The 23,145-nt window shown below is 41.5% G+C and overlaps 1 protein-coding gene across 1 annotated transcript in view; it reads left to right on the top strand.

The window, feature by feature from the left end:
- The window catches only part of ush2a (Usher syndrome 2A (autosomal recessive, mild)), a 187,758-nt gene that overhangs the window by 98,033 nt on the left and 66,580 nt on the right, over window positions 1-23,145 (top strand). The window contains exons 48-61 of the mRNA XM_062387555.1: window positions 5,647-6,093; window positions 6,126-6,337; window positions 6,433-6,602; window positions 6,691-6,857; window positions 6,981-7,069; window positions 10,619-10,953; window positions 12,520-12,675; window positions 14,395-14,558; window positions 14,854-15,063; window positions 18,251-18,453; window positions 18,548-18,660; window positions 19,658-19,886; window positions 21,049-21,217; window positions 21,341-21,562. Coding sequence (XP_062243539.1) covers window positions 5,647-6,093; window positions 6,126-6,337; window positions 6,433-6,602; window positions 6,691-6,857; window positions 6,981-7,069; window positions 10,619-10,953; window positions 12,520-12,675; window positions 14,395-14,558; window positions 14,854-15,063; window positions 18,251-18,453; window positions 18,548-18,660; window positions 19,658-19,886; window positions 21,049-21,217; window positions 21,341-21,562 — 2,886 coding nt within the window. The remainder of the gene's footprint in view (window positions 1-5,646; window positions 6,094-6,125; window positions 6,338-6,432; window positions 6,603-6,690; window positions 6,858-6,980; window positions 7,070-10,618; window positions 10,954-12,519; window positions 12,676-14,394; window positions 14,559-14,853; window positions 15,064-18,250; window positions 18,454-18,547; window positions 18,661-19,657; window positions 19,887-21,048; window positions 21,218-21,340; window positions 21,563-23,145) is intronic.

Here is a 23,145-nt window from a genome sequence, read left to right as displayed (position 1 = left end):
TCTCGATGTACATGCTCATTTTTTATAGTGTTGTGGTCTTTTCAATTTTACTGCAGGATTTGTTCTTTTTTATTACTTTACACCACTTCTTCGGTCTTGATTTTTCTCATACATCTGTCCTTCTCCCTCCTTCTTTCTCTTCTCTTCTTCATTCCTTTTTTATTTTTTTATTTTAACACAGAATGGTTGTCCCCCCTCTAATTGACAGATAAGGCTTGTGAGTATTTTGAGTAAGAAGGGAGAGAAAAGAAGACAAGAAATGGAGAGAATGGCAAGGAAGGAAAATGTAGAGAACACAAAAAGGTAAATGAGGAATTGAGGGGGAAAAAAGGAAGAGAAAAAATGAGAGGGCTAATGACAGAACAGAGAAAAAGAGACCCGCTCTTCCTCCTTTCCTTTTTATCATTCCATTAAAGTTTTATATCCATCTTTTTAATGTAATTTGGTGCCTATGAATTCCTGCCGCTAAGGAACAGACAGACAGCTCCTGTGAACATAAACTCTAGTCGTGTTGGACAGCTCCCTTTCCTCTGTCTACTCCCATGTTCACACCAGCTAAGTGATCTAAGGGAGTGTGTGTGTGTGTGTGTGTGTGTGTGTGTGTGTGTGTGTGTGTGTGTGTCTGTGTGTCTGTGTGCGTGTGATCTGTGAGGAAAGTGCACGTATGTGTGTTTTAGAGTGTTATACAGAGTATGAAGGAATACAGCACTGTTTTGACAAAATGATCTGAGCAGAGCTGTGTGTGTGTGAAAGAGAGCCAGAGAGAGAGCATTGAAAAATGATGTTTAACTAAATTGAAATTAAAGCAGAGTGTGAGAGAGAAGAAGGAAAAGGAAAGAAAGCAGAAAATGGGACAGAAATGAGGTTGGAAGTAATGACAGAACACAAAGAATCCATGTTATTTAATGTATGAGTGACTGCATTAATAAAATAATACTTCACCTTCTTCTCAAGTTTTCTGTTCACTGAGCTCTCCCAGGGAAGCAATGAAGTAAAGTGAGCATAATCCCGTTATTTTTATATCAAGAGATGACTAGAATATATTATGTACATTGATTTATACTCTTTACCTGAACATGTATTTACACATTGACTTTAGATCATTTATTTTGTTAAATATAGTGGATAATATGGCTTTTGTTATGTTTTTTATATTACTTCCATTGATTATAGTCATAATTTCTCACAGATTTAGATAACTGGACACACCCACAGATTTCCACATTATATTTTAAAAGCCATTTTTTGCTTTGAAACTTATTGTTTGCTCTCTGTAATGCGTGGTGCATCAGAAGGTTACCTAGAATTGAATAAACCACTCCGAATAGTCAGCGTCTGAGGAGGATATTGAAACATTTTGAATGATTGACATTTCAAAGGGTATCGTGATGGTCATAGTTACTTAAAGGCTAATGCACATCTCACATACTCATGATGTTATGGATACAAATCAAGTTCATGACCTTGGCCATATATCATCCTCTTTCTCGATGCTTCTCTGGTGTCTTCTGTCGCCCCAATGACATTAAGTCATCCGTAGAAAAAGTAGCGATACCAAATGCAATGTAAATTCTCAGCGTATTGCTTGTCACGTTTTGACACCGTGTCATAAGCATCTTGATAACAGGAAAGCTCAGCGTTTGTCCTCATTATGACTCTTAGGAGCCTCGGTTCACCTTCAAAAGCACCGTCACCCCCACGCACACACTCACACTTGCACACACAAGTCCCTGTGCAAGTCTCTTCACATGGCTACACACAGATTTACACGCTTAAATATACACAGATGGACCCTGATCTACACGCACATACACAAAAATATGCACAGGACGCTGTCTAACATGTTTACACCCACAAGTACACATGGATATGCACAAACACACACTCCTTCCTTCCTCCCCCTTTCCCAGCCCTTGTCAGTTGATTGTGTTATTACTATGCTAACCAAATCCTTATAAATGTGATTTAAAGCTTGGCGGCCTTGCACTCCTGTTTGAGCCTTCTGCTACTGTGTTTTACTGGCGCGAGGAGGAGTGAGGGTGGAAGGTGTGGGGGGACGGATGAAGGTAGAGCGGGGGGGGGAGAGGGCAAGGCGTCGGGAATACAGAGTTGGGAGAGGTGAAAGGTAGTGGGAGACATGGGAAAAGATGCACACTTAAAAGAGGGAGGATGAGAGACAGAAAAATAGAAGAGGGATGGATAGATAAGGAGTCAGGAAAGCAGAGAGGACATAGTTGGTACACGTTCCCTCAACGCTCGTTCCCTCCTGTCCAGAGAGCAGTAAAGCGTCAGTAAAATAAAAAAAAAAGGAAAAATGCATCACCTGCATCTTAAATGAAAATTTCAATTGAAAAACTTAACAGCCCTTCAAATTGCAGAATTTTACACGCGCCAGTAAAGCCTAAATAACACTCAACACTTAGAGGGAGAAAGGGGGGATGGGGGAAGGGAGGAGAGGGGGTTATTTTGGTTGGTTGCTTGGGGCTGGATCAAGGTGACTGGGTTGTGTTTGGCAGTGAAATAATTTGCAGTTTAGGACTTTCTCTCTGTCTAGCGTCTCTGCATGTCTGGTCACCATGTCTTTGTGTTCCAACAACTGACAGGACAAAGGAAGACAGGAGAGAATATTGTCAAATAGACAGAAGGATGCAGAATGTCTAATTAGACAAACGTGCAGGCCGACACCCCCACCCTCCGCAAAGATAAATGAGCACGCAGCGAGGCGCGGAGTGCGGCCGGCAGACATACACGGAGACAGACAGGGAGACGGGCTCCTTGGTTATTCGTAGGGTTCAGTGGACCTTTGGTGGTAATTGAATCAGTGTGAGTGCTGAGTAGAGCTAGCATAAAAACCTGTTAACCCAAAAGGTCAACTCTCTGCATTGTTTATTTAGCAGGGAGCCTGCAGAGAGAGGGGGAGAAAGGGAGAGAGAGACCGTGAAACAATGCACAAAAAAAGAGAGAGCGAGAGGAAAGAAAGAGAGGTGCTGGGGAAGAGGGAAGGAAGGGGTCAGAGAAAAGAAGAAGAGAGAAAAGAGGAGGAGGAAAACGGACAGAGGGAATGATGGGTCGGTGGTGGCATCATTTTTGATCTGTTGAGTCAGCCAAGCTTTACATCATCATTTTACATTGCAGTTTATTTGTGTGGGAGATGGAAGTGTGTGTGTGTGTGTGTGTGTGTGTGTGTGTGTGTGTGTGTGTGTGTGTGTGTGTGTGTGTGTGTGTGTGTGTGTGTGTGTGTGTGTGTGTGTGTGTGTGTGTGTGTGTGTGTGTGCGTGTGTGTTTTAACTCCTCTGTCCTATTTTTAATTTGTCCTATACCATTATATCAATTCATCCATATCCTTGTGCACACCTGGTCTCTATCATTTTAAGAAGCGGGTTGCCCTGCATAACATTAGGCTCTTTAGTGTCATAATAACACAAAGACACAAACCTTCAGCACAATAATGAAGAGCAGTAGTTTTCTCAATTTAACAAGAAACATGCAATTTGAAATATGTGCCACACCACTGATTACTGAAGTTATGATTGGATGTCTGTTTAAAAAGAACCTCTGGCATAATATGAAAGCTTCTTCAGCATGTTGAATTTCATCAGTTTTGGATCCCATTGGCTATCGTCTGATGACAAATTAGCCTCTTGGGGCAACGGCCAATATTTTGGGGCTTCCTGTGTAGACAGTGGATATCTGGGCAGAGACTTTGTCTTCTCTTGGCTGTACAGTGTTTACAGTCTGACTGGTTTCTCTTATCACATGAGTCATGAGTTTTGGCTAATCTCTATTAACAGCTTTCTAATCAGTCGATGTGTTCCTCCCCTTCTGATTCAATACGAACCGGTCAAACTCACAGAAACTAGATCTTGTCCCTCGCCACCAGATTCTGCATATTCACATGAACATGTCTATGGAGATTACAGTATGATATGCAGCATCATTGTATCACATTGACTCACATTCTGTTGATTCAAATCATGATAAATCACTGCATCACAATAGGGTTGAATCCTATCATATCACTGAAGTAGTCGCTTCACATGTATCTTCAATGTTTTGGGCCGTGGGCAGAGTGTCAAGATATCACATCCGCCTCAGTGATGGAGATTCTCATCCCTACTACTAGTAAACTGTTGTCTCATGTGCATGATCACTGACACATATACATACTTACACACTTTATATCTCATAGAGTCATGCACGCGTACTCTCTCTTCCTGTCTCCTCGTTGCACACACACACACACACACACACACACACACACACACGCTCGCCGCCATCTGGGAAAGCCGTTAGCGGTTAGCGGTAGCACTTAGCGACGCAGCACGCTCCCTCAGTCCGCTCAGTCACCTTGATCTGCTTGCCCTTCACATAGCACCATTACTGCTATACTGCATCACCGTTGGTGTGGGTATGTGAGTGTGCGTTGGAAGAAGTGGGTGTCTATGAATACGGACATGCATGTGTGTGCGTCCATTACAGAGCAGTACAGTGGGAAGTAAATGGCAGAGGAGGCAGGGGGGGATTACCTTCAAATGAGGTGCCGTGTGGTGAAATATCCCTCTGACTAGTCCTGTGCCGATTCCTATCTGTGCATGAACATGTGCAAGTCACGTGACATGCGTTTGCCTGTGGCCTTCTGATGTTCATCTCTGTCCGCCTGCATACTTCTGTTACTAGGGAAGATCAGTTTGTGTTCTGGACATAAAAGGTTAAAGCATTTACAGGCAATCAAAGTAGTAACAGCCATGAAAACTCAGTGGACCCAAAGTTTTAATATTATAAGTTGTGAATTTGTGAGAATGAAGGTCACGTGTCATTTTACAGGGGGAGTGTCAGAAGATCAGCCGGTAGCATGTATTAAGTTGAGGAATGTTGAGCATCTTGTTAGGTTATACTTTAGTATAGATCTCACAAAAAACAATTACATTTTTACTGGTAGCCAAGATTTTGGATCCAGAAGGAGCAGAACTCTGGCGAGCATGGTTTCTCCTTCCTGCCTTTTTCCTATTCAACTATTTTTTCCCCATTTATTTTCTTAATATAATTATGTTCTACTGTGATAATATTAACACATTCTTCTCAATTAGTACCTCAGCAATTTTTAGCTGTTGTTTTTTAGGTTTAGGATTTCAAACAAAGCTATATTATCAAAAGTACAGTTTATATTTTAGATGTTTTTTAATTACTAAAATCCATGGTCACATAAACGTGTGTGCACATTGGCCAAAGCCAGTGACGTAATGTTCCCAGCAGCCCAGTGTGGCCGCCACGTCATCTCCAGAATTTGCGGCCGAAAAGAGGAGCGGCCTCTCATTCAAACAGTCACAAGTGCTGCATAAATCCATAAATACAATCTTGGGTTGCTCGGGGAGAAATTGAGAAAGAAAGAGCCTCCCGTGTTAATCCCTTGCATAGGGATGGCAAAATCACTCTTTGTCCTTCTGATGTCATTCTTGATGTTACTTGTCAAATAATTCCTTAGAACAAATCCCCTCACCTCACTTTTTTTTATTTCTCATTCTTTTTATAAGCACGCACGCACACACACACACACACACACACACACACACACACACACACAAAGAGTATGTTCATCTTTTGCATCTCCCCGTTTCTTCATTTCTAAATCATCCTCCTCTTCTGCAGGTCCAGGACCAGTCGTCAGCCCGACGGTGTCAGGCTTTCATCCTCGAAGTGTAACAGTTACTTGGGTTGCTCCTTTGCAACCAAATGGCATCATCACCAATTATACCCTCCGTCTTTGGCCCAGCTCTGTCTCTTCTTTAGCTTTCAAACCCAGCTCCATCTCCAGAACCACTGTCAACTCCAGCTTGAGTCCGATATCTGGCCTATTGTCCAGCACTGAGGGTGCAGGTGTCCACTCAGTTAAAAGCCTCGGGCCAACATCCAGTCTAACCTCCCCTGACTCAAACCACATCTCAACGTCGACCTTTAACTCAGGCATTAATGGCAGCTCAAGCCCAATCCAAGGCACGAAGCCCAAACTTGTCCCTAAACCCTCCTCTAGCCTGACGCCTGTTCCTGCAGGAGATGGCCATATTAAGTCTTCTCATCTAAGCAATACAAGCCAAGCCACTGATCCGGTACAACCAGTGTGAACCAAAGACCCGGCACCTTACTGCAAAGCCCAGACTACAATGCCACCAGCTCTAACACTGAAGGTTTTATAACACAAGACCCCTCCCACAGCCCAATCTCCAGTTCCTTTAGTGGAGTCTCAGATTTAAGCCCATTCCCTTTCTCAGTCACTATTCCAGGGAACACCACCAGCTTCACTTTCCGCGATCTACTGCCATACCACACCTACAGCCTTCAGGTACTTTTCAGTGAAGCTGAGATTATTGTTTTATGATGGCTGACATTTGAAACACTCGTATTGTGATATTATAAAAATAAATCTCTATTATCTAGGTGGAAGCCTGCACCAGTGTGGGTTGTTCAGTGTCTGGAATGTCTCAGCATTTCCGTACCCTCCCAGCTCCCCCTGAAGGAGTTCCTGCACCTCACCTTTACTCTGACACCCCAACCTCTGTTCTCTTGTCCTGGGGTGCACCAGAGCGGAGCAATGGACCACTGGATCGGTGAGAGATGGTCAAATTAGTTTCATATTCTTTTAACTCATATTTGAAATCAACTATTTCATGTGTATCTTGTATCTTTTGAGGTTAGGTGGCTGATTGAGCGTAGAGTCACTGGGACTAAACAAATCTCCACAGTGGGCCAGCTCCCACCAGAGTCTCCTCCTCTCTCCTTCCTAGACTCTTCTTCAGCTCTTAGTCCCTGGACTAGCTACCAGTATCGACTAGTTCTACATAACCAGGCAGGGAACACCACAGGTAAGGCTTTGATAAAGGGATTAAGTGAAATTAAATTCATCTGACCAAGACGGGAGTAATGGAAGTTGTGAAAAAGTTGTTTCACCAAAGGATCCTTAACCACAAATGTTTTCATATTTGCAGGACCGTGGGTCAGCATCACTACCAGACCTTCTCGGCCCGCTGGCCTCAATCCACCGAGGCTGAAGGTCTTGGGACCAGAGTCATTTCAAGTGAGGGCTATTTTTAACTACCTTTTTTACAATTTGACTAAAAACACATTGGCTTTGTGTTGTAGAGCTTATTCTAGCCAAGCCTGCCACATTGCTAATTGTATGTTAATTCTAATATCACATATTGAGTTTAAATGATAGAAGGTCTCTGTATCCGTGAATGAGTTTAGGCTTTATAAAGTGTTTAAGTTTCTTTAAGCCAAGAAAAATAAGCAAAAAATACAATGCGACGTCAGTGAGGATCTCTTCAGTCACCCTGGGTTTGACAGAATTGGAGAGTAGAAAAGACAAAGCAATGTCAAACTGATTCTTCTGTCTTTTTCTTTTGGGATTTAATGAGAAAGAAAAACACTCAACTCAAGGTCCCCTTCAGAAAATGGGCGGGGCTGTGACCCTGTCTGAGGCAGCTTCCTTCCTGTCGGCCATTTTGAAGGAGGGGCCAGAATTAAGTTCTAGCGCTGGCTAATCCCACATCAAGCCCCTGAAACAATATTGTATGCATATCTGCACACACACACACACACACACACACACAGGCATTCACAGGCCTGCACTTATGCTAACTGCAGAAAAATGCTAATGCCTGTCATCATTTAAGAACTGCCCCTGTCATCTCTGCAGCAGCACAGCTTTAGGGGTCACAGGTCCAAGAAGCAAAGTGTTCCTTCCTGGTTGTTGCTAATTGGACAGACAGACAGGCCGCTTCCTGGTTACCAGTTGACCTTGACAACGCAGAGAGGATTTTGAGTATCTCCTTCATCCTCAAAATGGTTCATTTTCTCCTCATTGTGGCATAAAACTAATTCCATTATCCAATTTGTGTTTAATTTTCCATTAGCTTGTTTTGTTATTTTTTAATAGAAGCATGGTATCTCTCACTTACTGGAATAGTTTGTGATGCAGTGAGAGGCGGAAAATCAGCACATTGATTGTTGCATAACTGTGATGAAAAAAGAGAGCCATGCAATTGAGCAGAATGACATCACAGATACAAAACATATTTCTTTGGGGAAACAAATACCAGTTCACAGAGGTTGAGAAAAGAAACCTTTCAAAAAAAGAAAGCCACTGCATGTGACTGCAAGTAGAGGCACATGTCAATTGAAATGTCAGGTGCGAATCATACATCTGGCCAAATGCTGTTATTTTCCTATTCAGCCTCAGTTACCCATTTTCACCTATGTTTTGTCAGCAGGATTACTCAAAAAGTACTGAACCCATTTACACTAAACTGAAGGGATGAGGCAAATGAATCAGATACATTTTTTCTGGAGTATGTTGGTTGACTTTACAAGGGTTTTCCCTCCTTAAGGATAATTCATGCTGCATTTACGTCCAAGAAGAGATTTGTCCAGTTCAAACGATGTAACCGCCAATGACCATGTACTGGAATGCGTCCTTTGTGTTGGCATGGTTGCCACATGTTACATCCACTAGAGGGCAGTGCAGATGATGGAGGATGTTTTGAAAATGTACCTCTTAAGAACAATATATCAACGTATAAAGTCTTAACTCAAAAAGTTCCATCATTGTTGAGAGGTCTTTCTTGTGTCTTATGGTTGTCCTACTTAAACTACTGAAACACTGCCCCCTATGAAGACAAGCACAAAAACTGACAAAATGAACACAGAGTACGGACAGTAGGCTTGAGTCTTCGTCAAATTAGCCTTGAGTCTTCATCTTTGTTAGTTTCTGATCCTCAGCTAGAAGTGATTAGCTTCTCATTCCGACGTGAGGTATTTCTGCAGAGATAGTAAGGGATTTGCAGGTAGTAAGCTAGTTAGTTAGCTAGTTATGCCGAAGGCCTATTGAAGTGAATTAAACTGTTATTGTAATTTGATCTTGATGAGATCTGTGATATGTACCATACCATTTACCAAAAGTGGGAACAGTTTGGTTTCTCTATAAACTTAAGGTCTTGACCTTTTTATGTTATGCTTTGGCTCTCAATTTTGCCATATACTTTTGTGTGAAGCCCTTTGTGACCTTGTTTCAATTATAAAGTGCTATACAAATGAAGTTATTATTATTATATTATTGTTAATTCAAAACAAATCAAATTGATTTATTATTTAGCTTTATCCCAAATCCACAGTTTGTTTGCGGTATGTCGATATAAATTTAGCTTAAAATAAAAGCAATCGTGTTAATGCATGTTCAACCAAATTGTAAAACTGTACTGTCAGCTACAGTGGTTGGCACCTTCTCTGTACCTTGGAGTTTTCTCTCAGTATAATAGCATGGATGCGCAAAGACACCACACACATTCTCTTTCACTCTTAACTTTATCATCTGTCTCTTTCACTCATATACACATATACAAAAACACACACACTCACAGTGTGCTAGCCTTAGCCCCAGTGCACCATGTCAGTCCTGGGTCTCCGCTGTCCTCACCATCTACAGATTACATCAGGCTATTCAATCTGTAAATGACTTCCACCACAAAGAACACCCAACACGCACTTTGGGAAATGAGCTACCTAACTCAACTTGACCCTGCCCGTGTGTGTGTGTGTGTGTGTGTGTGTGTGTGTGTGTGTGTGTGTGTGTGTGTGTGTGTGTGTGTGTGTGTGTGTGTGTGTGTGTGTGTGTGTGTGTGTGTGTGTGTGTGTGTGTGTGTGTGTGTGTGTGTGTGTGTGTGTGTGTGTGTGTGTGTTTTTGCTTGTGAGTGTATGCATGCATGTGTTTGTGTGTGTGTGTGTTTGTCCTGTGTCACCTCTCAGTGTCACTTGTTAAATGCATATCAAGGTTGCATGAGGAATAATTATTCTTGATGTTCATTCATAATACTCTCATCAACATTGACCACTTAATCACCTAAATACTTTGTCTCAACAATCTCTTAACTGATCACTTATTGTACATTACCATTTGTATTCATACTGTCACTGTGTTAGAGCAGACAAAACACAAACAAACACAGGTGTGTATCTGCGTATATGCACATAAAGTTTTTGAATTTGCATTTACCAGGCTTGGGTTTGTGTTTGTGTGTGGATGTAGAAATTAAACCTTTATTTTATACATAGCTCTGATTCAAATATGTAGAGGTGTGTGTGTTGTTTGTGTCTGTCTCTGTGTGTGTGTGAGTCACAGTTACCTTCATCTTCACTCTGAAATGCTGACAGACTGAACTGTTTCCAAATCAGATGCAGCGCTCAACAACAGCAAGCTTTTGTTTTTGCATGCAGCAATTCCATTACCAGCTGCTTTCATTATTTTACCATGGTGTTTGTGCACATGCACGTAGTTTTGTGTGTACGTGCGTTTGTGTCCTGTTTTAAAAGGAATCTTCTGCTCAAGTCAAAGTCGGGTTATCTTTTTCCACAAAAGAATTGAGCACACACAAACACACACACACGCATACACATACAACCATATGCATTAACACACATCAGCCAACCAATGGGATGACTTCTCTTGGATAAATCTTCTAAAGGAATAAGTAAACCAAACCAACATTATATTTGTATTACTCTGATTATTTTTTATGCTGTTTTTATAATAAACAAACCTAAAACTAAATCTAACATACTTGTGTTCCAGATCACGTGGTCGCCTCCTCTCATTCCTAATGGAGAAATTCGTGGTTATGAGATCCGCCTCCCGGAACCCCGTATATTCCATGACAGCGGGAACACATCTGAGCTCAGCATCACAGTAACAGACCTTATTCCATACAAAAACTACAGTATTACTGTGTTGGCGTGTTCAGAGGGTGATGGACATGTTGGAGGATGTACAGAGAGCCTGCCTACTCCAGCCACCACACTGTCCACAAGCCCTCAAGGCCTTGCACCGCTGTCAGTTGTGGCAGTCAGTGAGTCGTTCCTCGCCATTTCCTGGCAACCACCACGCAGGCCCAATGGACCCAACATCAGGTAAAAAGCATATTACTCAGAAACCACCCAGATGTTGTCCGTAATGTATTTCTAATCTAAGTTGACAAGTTTAGATTGCATGAGTATTAGGCCGCACAGCTTAGAGTCCAAATTGCTGCTCACCTAGCTGGTGGAGGGGGTACTCTATCCTTTTACTTACAAGTACAAATACATAGACGGAAAGTAAAAGTACCAAATCAACTTTTGCATTTGGGTAAAAGTAGGTAAGTACTTGCTTTCTGTAGACCATACAGATATTTGCTGATATATGTGCTGGAGTAAAAGTAAGAAAAGTTCAAAGTACAATAAAAAATTAAATGTACATTGTTAAGTGATGCGGCAACACACTGCTAACGATTTTTCCTTAACTGCATTAAATTGTTATGAAAAAAATGTTGTACATATAATTTAAGCAGAATTCTCTTTAATTGTAAAACCTGTCAGTAACTATTGAGGTAAATAGTTTTACCTTTGCTCATTGGCCAATCTACTGTCTTAGCTTGTGTGCGGACAATGGAAGAACATATAATACACAATGGAAGAGTAGAGATGAAAAGCATTAAGTGGAAATACTTTAATTGTAATTTGTTTAATCAATTATAATCACAACATGTAAATTGTATGTAGATTAGATTTACCTTTCAACTGCACTTATCTCAACTTGATTCAGTCAGGTTTCCTACTGTTGATCAGTATTCATCAATTTTCAATTTCAATTGCACAAGGTTGCTGGAATATAACCAAGACAAGTAAAGGCATGATGATTAGGTAATAGCTCAGTACGACCAGACACTCGTCCAAAATCCATTACTAATTATGAAGACCCAATATATATGAAGCTCAGGCTGCGTCACTACGCATCTTTACATAATCTGAGCCAACCTTGTGTTTTTGTTCATTGGCTATAGCCTACAGTTAAAGACCAGACAGCTCAGACTGTAGTTTACAGCATGTTAATATTAAGAGACACACTGGAGATGTTCAATTGCTGCTGAAAAACGTAGAAAAATAGATCGGACCAGTTAACAAGCTGCTAACATGAATTCCCTGGTAATGAGCTAAGTGCTGTGCATTTTTCACTGTTTTCTCGCTCTCGATGCTCATCCCGGTCTGTTTTGTTCCGTCCTGTTCTACTATGTCGGCGATTAGGCCTAAAATAAAGGTCCATTTTCCTGGCAGATGATTAAAATGCATGAGCCCGTCTCTCTGTTCTGCTCTGCTCAGCTCTGTGTGTTTGTCTAAGTGGGTTGGTTAAAAGGCAGCATTAAGCCCTTCTCTTCTGATTACAGCAAAAATTAGCATCACTGTGGGGAGAGGAAAACACAAACCCTGCAGAAAAAAAACAACAGAGGGAGGGGTGCAGGGAGGGAGGGATGAGATACAGTGAGCGCAAAAGAATAGAGATGATGAGAAACAGCAGAAGAGGAGGAAATGAGTGATAAGCAGAAGAGTCAGTTGTGTGTCTGTGTGCTCATACTGCTGCATTTCTGTACATGTGTTGTGTGTTAATGCATTCCTAAACGCCACATGTGCGCGTGTGTTCTTTTATTCAAAACTCCCCTTCAGATACAAGTTGCTCAGACGTAAAACCCACCAGCCCCTGGCCATTGCCACGGTCCCTGCAGTAACATCCGAGTCCCCTCCCCCTGCTGAAGATCTCCATCACTGGCTCCATGTTTACTCCGGCACCAAATTGTTCTACCAAGATAAAGGCCTAAGCAGGTGAGATTACTGAAATGAGCTCTAGAGCAAACGCCGGCGCCGCAGCAGACCGTGTGTGCAGAGCTGATCGGCGAGCTGCCGCTGATGCCGATCTTTTAATACCGCTCAAAGATACATTAAGCAAATATCCCAAAGAATTAAATTGTTTTTCACACAGCGTCCCCTAATCTCAGTTTGGCACTTGGTGGAAGCAAATTTTTTCCCCCTCCTCTCTATGCTTGCTAAACGGCTCTGGATGTACTCTTTTCACGGTTGTGTCTCTACTGGGCTTTAGTCAAGTAGTAAACTGACAATTGTTTGAACGTGTCAGCACTTTTCACTTGGCTTTTTTCTTCATTATTGATGTCGAAGAAATAAATATGTGAGGAAATAGATAGTTTAAAGACATGATATGTAATAATTCTTCATTGAAATGTCTATAAATTACCAGACCTATGTTTTATATGTTATTGACTTTGTATATAATCCAAAATGTTTTCAACAATGTTCAAACTGCTCCAAAATTGTATTCTTACCACTGGCAGCTCGACAGCTGGCTGGGTTTGTATTGGTCACTTTTAGTGGATCATGTGAAAACATTTTATACATTATCATATCAGTGAACATCATTTCTGGTGAACACAACATTTCCCATGATCCAATGCTGAGACAATGTCATCAAACAATTTTTTTTGTTATTGTTTAGAGTAAGAGAAACCAGGGGCCTGTACTACATAGCGAGTGACCCAGGATATCTTTCGGATATCCGGTTGAACTTAACCTAACAATAGCAAACTTCCTAAGCGGTCATCAAAGCTGGTTATAAACTCGTTAAATCCACCCAGTTTTGAATGATCAGGATCTGAACATATGCACATGAAAGGGGAGGGCTGTCTGCTCAAGTCTCAGAGAGAGAGAGAGAGAGAGAGAGAGGGAGGAGGGGCAGGAAGGGAGGGAGGCTGTCACAAGGTAAATCTATATCCCGTTACCAGAAATTTTTAATTTATAGGATAAACCTATAGGGAAGGATAAAAGCCTATTAAATGAAGTCTTATTACACCACTGCTAACACACCCGGTACATCAATATCAGTAACTCCCACAAGTAAAGCAACTTAGAGTGATGCACAGTCTGTGGTACTTTGAGCTCATTTTTCATAAGTGTCAGGTTGGTTAAGTTTGGTTCCAGCAGCTGACAAATGTTTATTATTCCCTCTGATGAGGATCTATATCTTTCATTAAGATACTCAGAGTAGGTAAAGGGATTTTGTCGTTCTCTGAAGACCCTTGTCTTCCACACCGAGCTCAACAGGATCCTCTAAGAACACTGATGTCATGTTGCATAGGAAGTAATTGGTCAGTGGGCGGAGCTTTTATACGGGTTGATCTCTTATCTCCAACTTAACCTACACCGGAGCAGGTTAGGCGTTCAGCACAAGTTACCATGGTGATTTCCACCGAAAGAAGTGAACAAGCTTCATGTGACCGGAAATCCCAAACTAAACCTGAAGTTACCCTGGTTGTAACTTTAGTAGGAGTTACAGAACTAACTCCAAAGAAAACCTAATAATAAATAGGAAATAGATAAAGACAGACATGACTGAAATTATGATCACTATTAACCAACATAAGGGGCGACTCTTCCTTATTTGGATCAATGGCTTACAGTATCTGTCAGTACTTGCAGAAGAGTTTGTATCATGATCAAATTTTTTCTAACATAAGTATCATATCTCTACAGATTCACCCGTTACGAGTACCAGTCAGTGGTCCACAATGATGTGGGCTTCTCCTCAGGAGAGGTTGTTACCGCAGTGACCATGGCAGGGGTTCCCCTCCATCCTCCATCTCTGTCGGCTCATGCTATCAATCACACCGCAGTACAGGTCAACTGGACACAACCCTGTAAGATTACCCTCCGTCTTAAACACACACACTCAAACACACAGACACACACACATTGACTCAGTTTTTCTCCCATCGCAGGCTGTTATTTCAGAAAGGTTTGAAGCTCAAACTGTTTTTCACAAGGACAAAAGAGTAAACACAGACACATTAGATCCACTCACAAACATATTCTCATGACATGTTCTGTGAAGATGTTTTTGTCACCTGACATTTATCAAAAAGAAACTCAAAAGGGTTTTTCCTTTGAACTGTCCCTCACTCTTCCTCCCTCTGTCTCCGTTTCTTTTCTCAGCCTTGCAGGACCTGCAGGGAGCAGTGGAGTCATATTTCCTCACAGTAGAGTCTCCCCAGTCAAGTCAAATCTTGGCTTTACCCCCTGAGATCAACTCCACAGTGATAAGTGACCTTTGGCCCAGCAGCACATATCTGGTGTCTTTACAGGTCTCCAACGGAGCACATAACACAACAAGGGCAATAGCTAATGTCACCACAGAGGATGGAGGTATGTGTTAGTTTGTGGGATTTGTTTGTTGGCAAAAAATATTTGATTTTAGACAATGTTTAAAACTTGCATCCTTACTTTTTAAATGTGAGGGTGTGTGGCTGTGCACGTAGTGTAATGTACAGTGCATAAATCCGATTACATCTAAGAGAGGTGCCTGTGTTAATATGCATCTCCCTGCGTCTCCTGTGCGTCACAGGAGATGTTAAACACATCATGTAGCGAGGCATGAAATCAATACAAAGTGTGTGTGAGGCCGATTTAAGGTGTGGCAAAATTCTCATTGGCACCAAACACCGACAAACACGGCCACACACAACAGTACACACATGCTGTGTTCTACCTGCCAAAGAAGACAACAAACATGGCGGACACCGTGTCTAAAGCAGGCTGCAATTACTAGACTTTACCATGCAATTTTTACATTAATAAAAGCCTATGTACTTTACATATAAATAAATAAAACAAGACAAATCTTTCACCAAAAAACAAACAAAAGAAAACCATGTCATTTCAGCTGCTTTCAGACATGCACTGAACTCTGCATTCGAAAACTTTTAACTATAAGAATGATGCCAGTCTTGATGTGCAGTAAACAAAAACATGTGATTAAACACTGAATTCAAACTTTATGTCCCACCCCATTCATACTGCACCACCCCTCACCTCAACGCTCTAGAGAATCTACTGGTGCGCTGTTTATCTAAACCTCATTATTCAGACATTCTGCTGAGTTCATGTCTGAAAAGCAGCTTGTCACAGTTTTAGCTGTTTCTAATTTAAGACTGGAAGTATATTAGGATGACAAATCAATAGTTTTAAAGTTTATAACTTCGTAGATCTACTAGTATTTCTCTTTTCAATCAGGGTCAGCTTTTACTGTCATTAACCATATGTTTTGCACAGGCTATCATAACTGTCATCAGGCGTCGACTTTCCATTTCATTTTCATCTCTCTGCCCATGTGTCTCGGCATTCAAGGGTTTATCTTTCAAATCACTCTGTGTATTGTTATGTCAGAGGCCTCTCAGTGTGGCTGTTGTTTTCTGTATCAGACCATCTCTCTGCCAACCCCCCCATCCAGTCCAGTTCCTCTTCCGTCTCAGTATAATCATATGTCAGAGGCCTCTCCCTTTCTCTCTAATCTGAGCAGTATAATAAAAAGTGCATTAAAAACATTAGAAAATCATTAGGTGCTAAAGGCAAAGTACGGCTCGTTTAACTGAGAGGGCTCTGGAGGTAATTTCATTATTTTACAGCTATAAGACTGCACACATACACACAAACACAGACACACATACACCAAGGCCAAATATATTCTAACTTATGCAGCTCAACCCTACCAACCATCCTAACATGGCCGGCAATCTATAGGGCAATGCTAACACATCAGGTCTAATTGGCAAGAAAAATGTGTGTGCGACTGTGTGTGTATGAGCTAGAGGGGCTCAGTGTGCAGTATTGCGTCTATAATGCCATCCTGCAGTAAATGAAATGTAGAGCAGTAGGTTGGGTTTAGGTAAGTGCATTGGCAGCAAATGAATTGGGTTAACTTCTCTTAGCTGAGTGCATTTTCACTTACAATAACAGATGGAGCCCGTACGATCTCCACCACCACGTTCACTATACGTCTGTGCTTGATTCTCTTCCTCTCCCTGCTTGGTTTCCATTATCATTTGAATTTGTACAGTTAACTCTGTTCTTTCTACCTCTCTTTGTTATTTAAAATGATCCCTTCTCTCTACATTTTCTTACACAGATTAACTTTGTCCTCTATTTGTCAGATTTTCTGGTGTCCTTCACTGTCTCTGTAATACACCCCATTAGTTTGCCTCCATATTCCGAACTCATTTCCTATAGGTTACCTCACTCTATTATTACTATAGCAGTTTGAATTTAGAGAATTAAAGGAATTAGACTGAAGGGACAGTGAAAGACAGAGAGGAGTTAATAACACAACCCACACAGGTGGAGACCGTTTCACTGGAAGATTCACTGTTAACTATTAGATGGACAAAATACAACGTATTTTACAACGAGTATTGGGGTACATTTAGCAGACAATAAGTCAACTTTACCAGAGCAAAGTCGTAATATGACGTGAATAAAGTCATAATACTGATGAGAATAAAATTTAAAAATTTGAGGGAGAAAATCTCCTCCTCAACAAAAGAGGCAACTCCTCTCCAGGTCCGTGTGGTTTACTTTATGAGTGTTGATACTTAAGATAGTGTGTTGTGCCAAAAGAGTAATTCATTATTTGTGTAAACTGTTTTGTAAAGTGTTTCTTTTCCCAAGATGCCTCACACTCGTCACTTCTTTCGTTTTTCGTTTGTAATTCTAGGACAGCATTCTCGTAAATTTCAACTTCAATGTAATATTGTGACTTTATGTCATAAATTCATTACTTTTTTCTCGTTGTGTCTGAATTGTTGTTTCTTCAATGTGGCCCTAATATTCTGTCGTAAGAAAAATAACCAGCTGATCATAGAGAAAATATTAAAAAAGCACTGAGCTGAGAGAGTTTAAACTAATTCACTAATTCAACTGAGTCCCGTTAGCACACAAACTCTCTTGGACTAAGTCTTGTACAACAAACACACTTGTCTTTGGCTTTACACATAAAACACATAGCATCTCTGTATCTTTCTGCTTCACTCACCCACTCATTTATATACATTAAAATTGTGATGCCTGAAATGTTTGTATGGCTGCGTTAAAACCAGAGATCTGCTACTATACTAACTTTGAAAAGAAGCTTGCATGATGTCCAGAGAATGTTGTACGTGGGTTTTTAAGTGTCTTTACTGCAAACTGGGGACATCTGAGTGCCTTTTCTCTGGTTTTATTCTAACTTTTACAAGCCTGTCCTGATGACCACTAATGCAGCACAGTTTAATGGCATGTTAAAGTTTTAGTGATGTGGGTTTTTGTGTAAAATAATTCCAAAGCACTGTAGGAGCAGTTATCATGGTGTAAAACCTAACCCTTTAAAAAGATAACGAGACAAACATCATCTTTTGCTGCTGTGATCTTAAATTACTTACAATGCTGCACATTGAATGAGGCTGAGGACTCTGGTTTCGTTATGTCTGTGTTTGATGAGGGTGATGTCTCCAATCTTCAAACTTTTAAACTGTTGTGTTGTTCTTTATTTTTGGGGTCACTCCTTTCACATGTATCTCAGAGCCAGAGGGGATGTCAGCTCCAGAGGTGGTTCCTGTAGACAGCGCCACAGTGCGGGTGCTTTGGTCCCCTCCTCTCCGGCCAAATGGAGCGGTTACTGGTTACTACATCTATGTCAATGACCGTCTCCGTGGCAGTGTAGACAACAGCTCAGGGTCCTACCTGCTGGGAGACCTGCTGCCTTATACTGTCTACAATGTACAGGTACACACACTAACAACTGCTGACAAGAACGCACACATACAAATATGAAAGCATGTGAGTCACGTTTTGGTCCGATGTGTCGTGTGGATTTCAGGTGGAGGTGTGCACTGTGTACGCATGTGTCAGAAGTAATGTCACTCAGACAACCACTGTGGAGGACCTGCCTGCTGACCTGGGCACGCCACACACACAAGTGATCAGTCCCAGGTAACAGGCAGATGTGCTGCAGATGTTTCCTCAGTTATTCTTTCACTTTCCTCAGGGCCCCTGCTGGTCTTTCTTCTGTGAATGATCATATTTTGTGACCATATTTTGAGTGTTGCCGTTGTTCCAGGTTCATTAAATCTTACAGCCTTTGGTTTGGGTGTAGTAATCTTTAATGTTTATCGGCAGCACACAGGTCGGTTTGCAGCTTTGACACAACAGAATCAATACAGCTCGCACCAACACAGCAAACTGTGGGACCTGTGACAGGAGGACTGCATTAAAATGATGTTTTATTTTACTCAGTGTCAGCGATCTGTCCATCCTTGAAATAGAGAGTATTTTAATGTTAGTTCTTTGAAACAGATTATGTTGGATAACAAAAGATAACTGCATTTATTCCTACTGCTGTAAAGACAATGATTGTCGCACATATTCCTCTTCAATAGTCTATAAAGACTGAAGATGTACTTTCTAACAGTAAATGCTGGTGAACCATATAACATGTTTAGCATAAAGTAATCCATTAAAGCACTGCAGTTCATAATTGAGATTATCTGGTTCAATAAAGGTTATTTAAAGTCATCTGACCATAATTTAATCAGATTATCTCAAAGATGCTTTTTAACAGCTTCCCAAATGAATAAAGTATGATAGTAAACTGACATTTTGTTTGCAGTCAGTTAAATTTAACGACATTTAAATGCTCTGCTTCCCACATTTGACCTAAACCGTTATGCTGCAAATCTTACAGATGCAAAGGAAAGTGGTGATTTGTGGCTTATTTTCTCCTTTGGAGACTGGAAGTTGTAACTCTGAGTGTTACTACACAGGTCTCTCCCTGCCAAAGATGTCAGCGATAAAGCAGAGGAAAATCAATAGTCTGAAGTGTATAAAGATACACACACCCTGACACTGTAACTCAACGTTGTCAGGCATTAACCATGCATGAAGTGTAAGTGTGTGGGCATAATTGTGTGTCACCCCCTCTCTGTCTCAGGGCGGTGAGGTTGAACTGGTCCCATCCAGGCAAACCCAGTGGCATCATGCTGGGTTACAAGGTTTTAAGACGGACCCTGAGGTCATGCACCAGTGGGTCAGCTGGGGTCATGTCCACTGTGGGAGAAGAGTCAGAAGGTGCAGGTGGTTTAAGGTTCAGATGTTCCTACCTGCAGTGTCCTGCCAGTCACGGTGTGTGTGGAGCATCCTGCTTCCTTCCTGACGTGCAGGTAATGTTTGAAGTGATTTTATTGTTCTTATTGTTTTGTATTTTTCTTTTTCTGTAAATAATTTCTTCAATTCTGGGTCTTTGGCTGCTGATCTAAAGATGAGATACAGTTTTTCTCTGTGTACCCTCATGTTCGTCCTCACCAGACACATACACAGACAGATAAATAGTGACTCTTTAGACAAATACACAATCTCACACTTCCAAATGCACACTATTTATAGAGTGCCCATGGTCATCCTCTCAGTCATTAATTCCCTAAACAGGATAACTTGTCATCTGCATTCACTTCCATTCTTGTGTGACCACTGAATACCGGCCAAGTTGGCACAGTCATACATTTGTCCCCACAGCACCCACTACCATAAGATTCACTGTCAGCTCACACATACACTCACATACACACTTATTTAAGTATTATGAGTGCACAGGCTCATGAACCCAGAAAGAAATCTCCCTATATCACAAGCACAAACAGTCCTCCATTGTGAGTCTTGCATCTGTAATAAGTTAATTTTGACAAAACACACAAGATGTACCCTTATAACCTTTCATTTCTTCATCAAGGGAAGAAATCTAGATTATTACTGAAGCGTACAACTGTAGCTTGTATAAATTTGGGAATTCATGAAAATCCATTTTCATGATTAAGGTGCCAAAAAAGTAGTAGTGTTTTGGTTGATGTATCTGCATTGGTAACAACTGATTTGAAAGGCACTTCATTTATTGTAAAGCTTAAGTTACTTGTTATTTTGCAGATTTATTTATTAAAGAAATGATTAAACAATTATGTATAATAATGGATTTAATTACCTACAAGTAAATACAAATTTTAAATCCGATGCAACATTTACGTGATACATTAATACTTAAATAACTAAAATAGCCTTCAGTAGAGCCCAACAGTTACTTCTGATGCTCTAAGTATAATTTCATACTGATAATTTTGTATTTTCAACCACTGGGTGAATGAAACCCCATCAGTCAGTGGTGGCCTATATATCGACTGATTTGGCATATAGTCACTTTCAAGGCCCTCACATTAGTCGTTTTATTTCACTGTCTGTTCATTTTTGTATATATTGTTGTGTGAAAATCTATTCATATGTATATATATTTAAAAAAGTTATTATTCTATGTGTTTGTCTGTCTGTGTTAACTAGGTGTGCTGCAGTGGACGTTTGCACACTAAGAAGCCACATCATCACTGCTGTGAGGGCACTTATCTGAGTTTTAGTAATTCCTCCAACCCGGTCTGCTGCGGTGGCAAACTGCTCCCAGCTCTCCCCGACCACCAGTGCTGCGGAGGATACTACGTGCATTTGAAAACCAGTGGGTTTCAGATTACTTCATGTTTTTATGTTTACATGGGAGTTGTTCTTTTCTACTGGATTTGAGTCTGTTCTTTTCCATGTTGTGTTCAAGTGTTTCCTTCATCCGTCCTTGTCTCTGTAGATGAATACTGCTGTCCTGACCACTCGCAGGGCCGGGTCTCAGTGGGGCTGGGTGACAGCTGCTGTGGGGGGGTTCCTTACTCCATGAAAGGCGGCCAGCTTTGCTGTAGCAGGAGCCTGCATGACGGCTATGGGGTCCAGTGCTGCGGAGGCCGGATTGTAGATGATGTACCGCTGTGCTGCGGCGATGCTGAGAAGGGGGAGGTGCATACATATGTCCCCGGTGAGTGAAGGAAACACTAACTTAACATCCACTGTTGTTAGAATAAGATTGAAGTTTTTGCTCGGCAATGAAAGCACACTGGATAAAGTTTGACGGCCTGCTGAGCCTTCTTGGTCCCAAACTGCTCTTAATCCTTTATTGTAAAACCTGTTGTTTCAAAAAACTATTTACTATGGCCCAAAAATGATCTTGTCAGGGTTTAGTCCCTGGTGATGCCTTAACGTTTATTGGCCGAAAAATGAGAGAGTGACACAAAAAAAACGACACGACAGGAGAGTAAATCAAGGAGGGCTGAGTTAGACACATGGTGCAGGAACGTGGGGTCGTTTCCCTTTCTTCCTCTCCTGCGGTGTCCCGATGCACCCGGATACCATGGCACAGATGGGACTGTGTGGTTGTGCGTGTGTGTGTTTGTGTGTGTGTCTATGCAAGGGTGTGGGTGTATGTGTGTGTCATTAGACATCTTTGTCATGGCAGATGATGATGAAACACACTTGGGATGGCACCGTTGAGGGCACTGCCAAGCACACAGCAGGACAAATACACAGTCATTCTCTCTCCTTCACACAAATGCAAACAAACACACACACACACACACACACACACTCACATAAAGACATATAAAATGCACCCACACACGCACAAAAACACACACACAGAGTCAACAGGGTGCCCTCAGCAGGGTTCGCTTAGTGTTGAGTGCCAGAGGGAGACACGTGCACTCTATTCATCACACATAAACAATGGCCCCATATGGACAGGCCTATGGTACTCCATTAGCCTAACTGCAAATACACAAACACACACAAGACCCTTGTACACACAGGCCAATAAAAAATAGTTCCTAGAAAGAAAATATGCTGAAAAACAAAAGATTAATTCCAATTATGGTTCTGATTCCATGGCTGTTTTAGTTATATATCTGATCACAATATAAATATCTTGCATGAAATTGTTTTCAATGTGTCTTTCATTACATTTTTTGTAAAGGAGTTATTTGTTGTTATTTTTTAAATATAGTTTTTTACTCTCACATTGTCACTTGTTTAGAGTCCTCTCTTCCTTTTCTGCTTCTTCGCTGAATCCTCTCTTCCATTCAAGCTGAGCAGGTTATACGGTCATCCTTCATTTCAGGGGGCCTCCCAGGGAGTGCATATGCTCCCCACCACCTCTTCCTCTCCATCTCCCTCCTTTATTAATATCCCCTCTCCTCTGTCATCTTCTTTGTTACTTTACCTCAACTTGTCTTCCCCACCTTCTCTGCTTCTTGCTCCACCTTTCTTTTCTTCCTCATCCCACTCCTCCTCTTTCTCCCTCCCTCCCTCCCTCCCTTTACGGCCCCATCCCTTCTACTCATCAGTCATTAGCGTTAGCTTCCCCATTGAGAACATATGGTATGATGGATCGTAGGGCTAGCGGCACTAGCAAGGCTAAGGGCCATTTGCCGGGTGCACCGCGCTGTCGGGGAGCCCTGGGGCCGGCTCCGCAACCTCGACCCCACACGTCTGTTTCAAGACACTCACACAACATGCACACAGCAACACCTATTATAGGATAGGATACTTAACCTTGGCACCATTTGT

Source organism: Platichthys flesus, chromosome 1 (assembly GCF_949316205.1).
Source record: "Platichthys flesus chromosome 1, fPlaFle2.1, whole genome shotgun sequence".
NCBI classification, from domain to species: Eukaryota; Metazoa; Chordata; class Actinopteri; order Pleuronectiformes; family Pleuronectidae; genus Platichthys; species Platichthys flesus.
The sequence above is the reverse complement of the archived record's forward strand: the minus strand, read 5'-3'. Positions and strand labels throughout refer to the sequence as shown.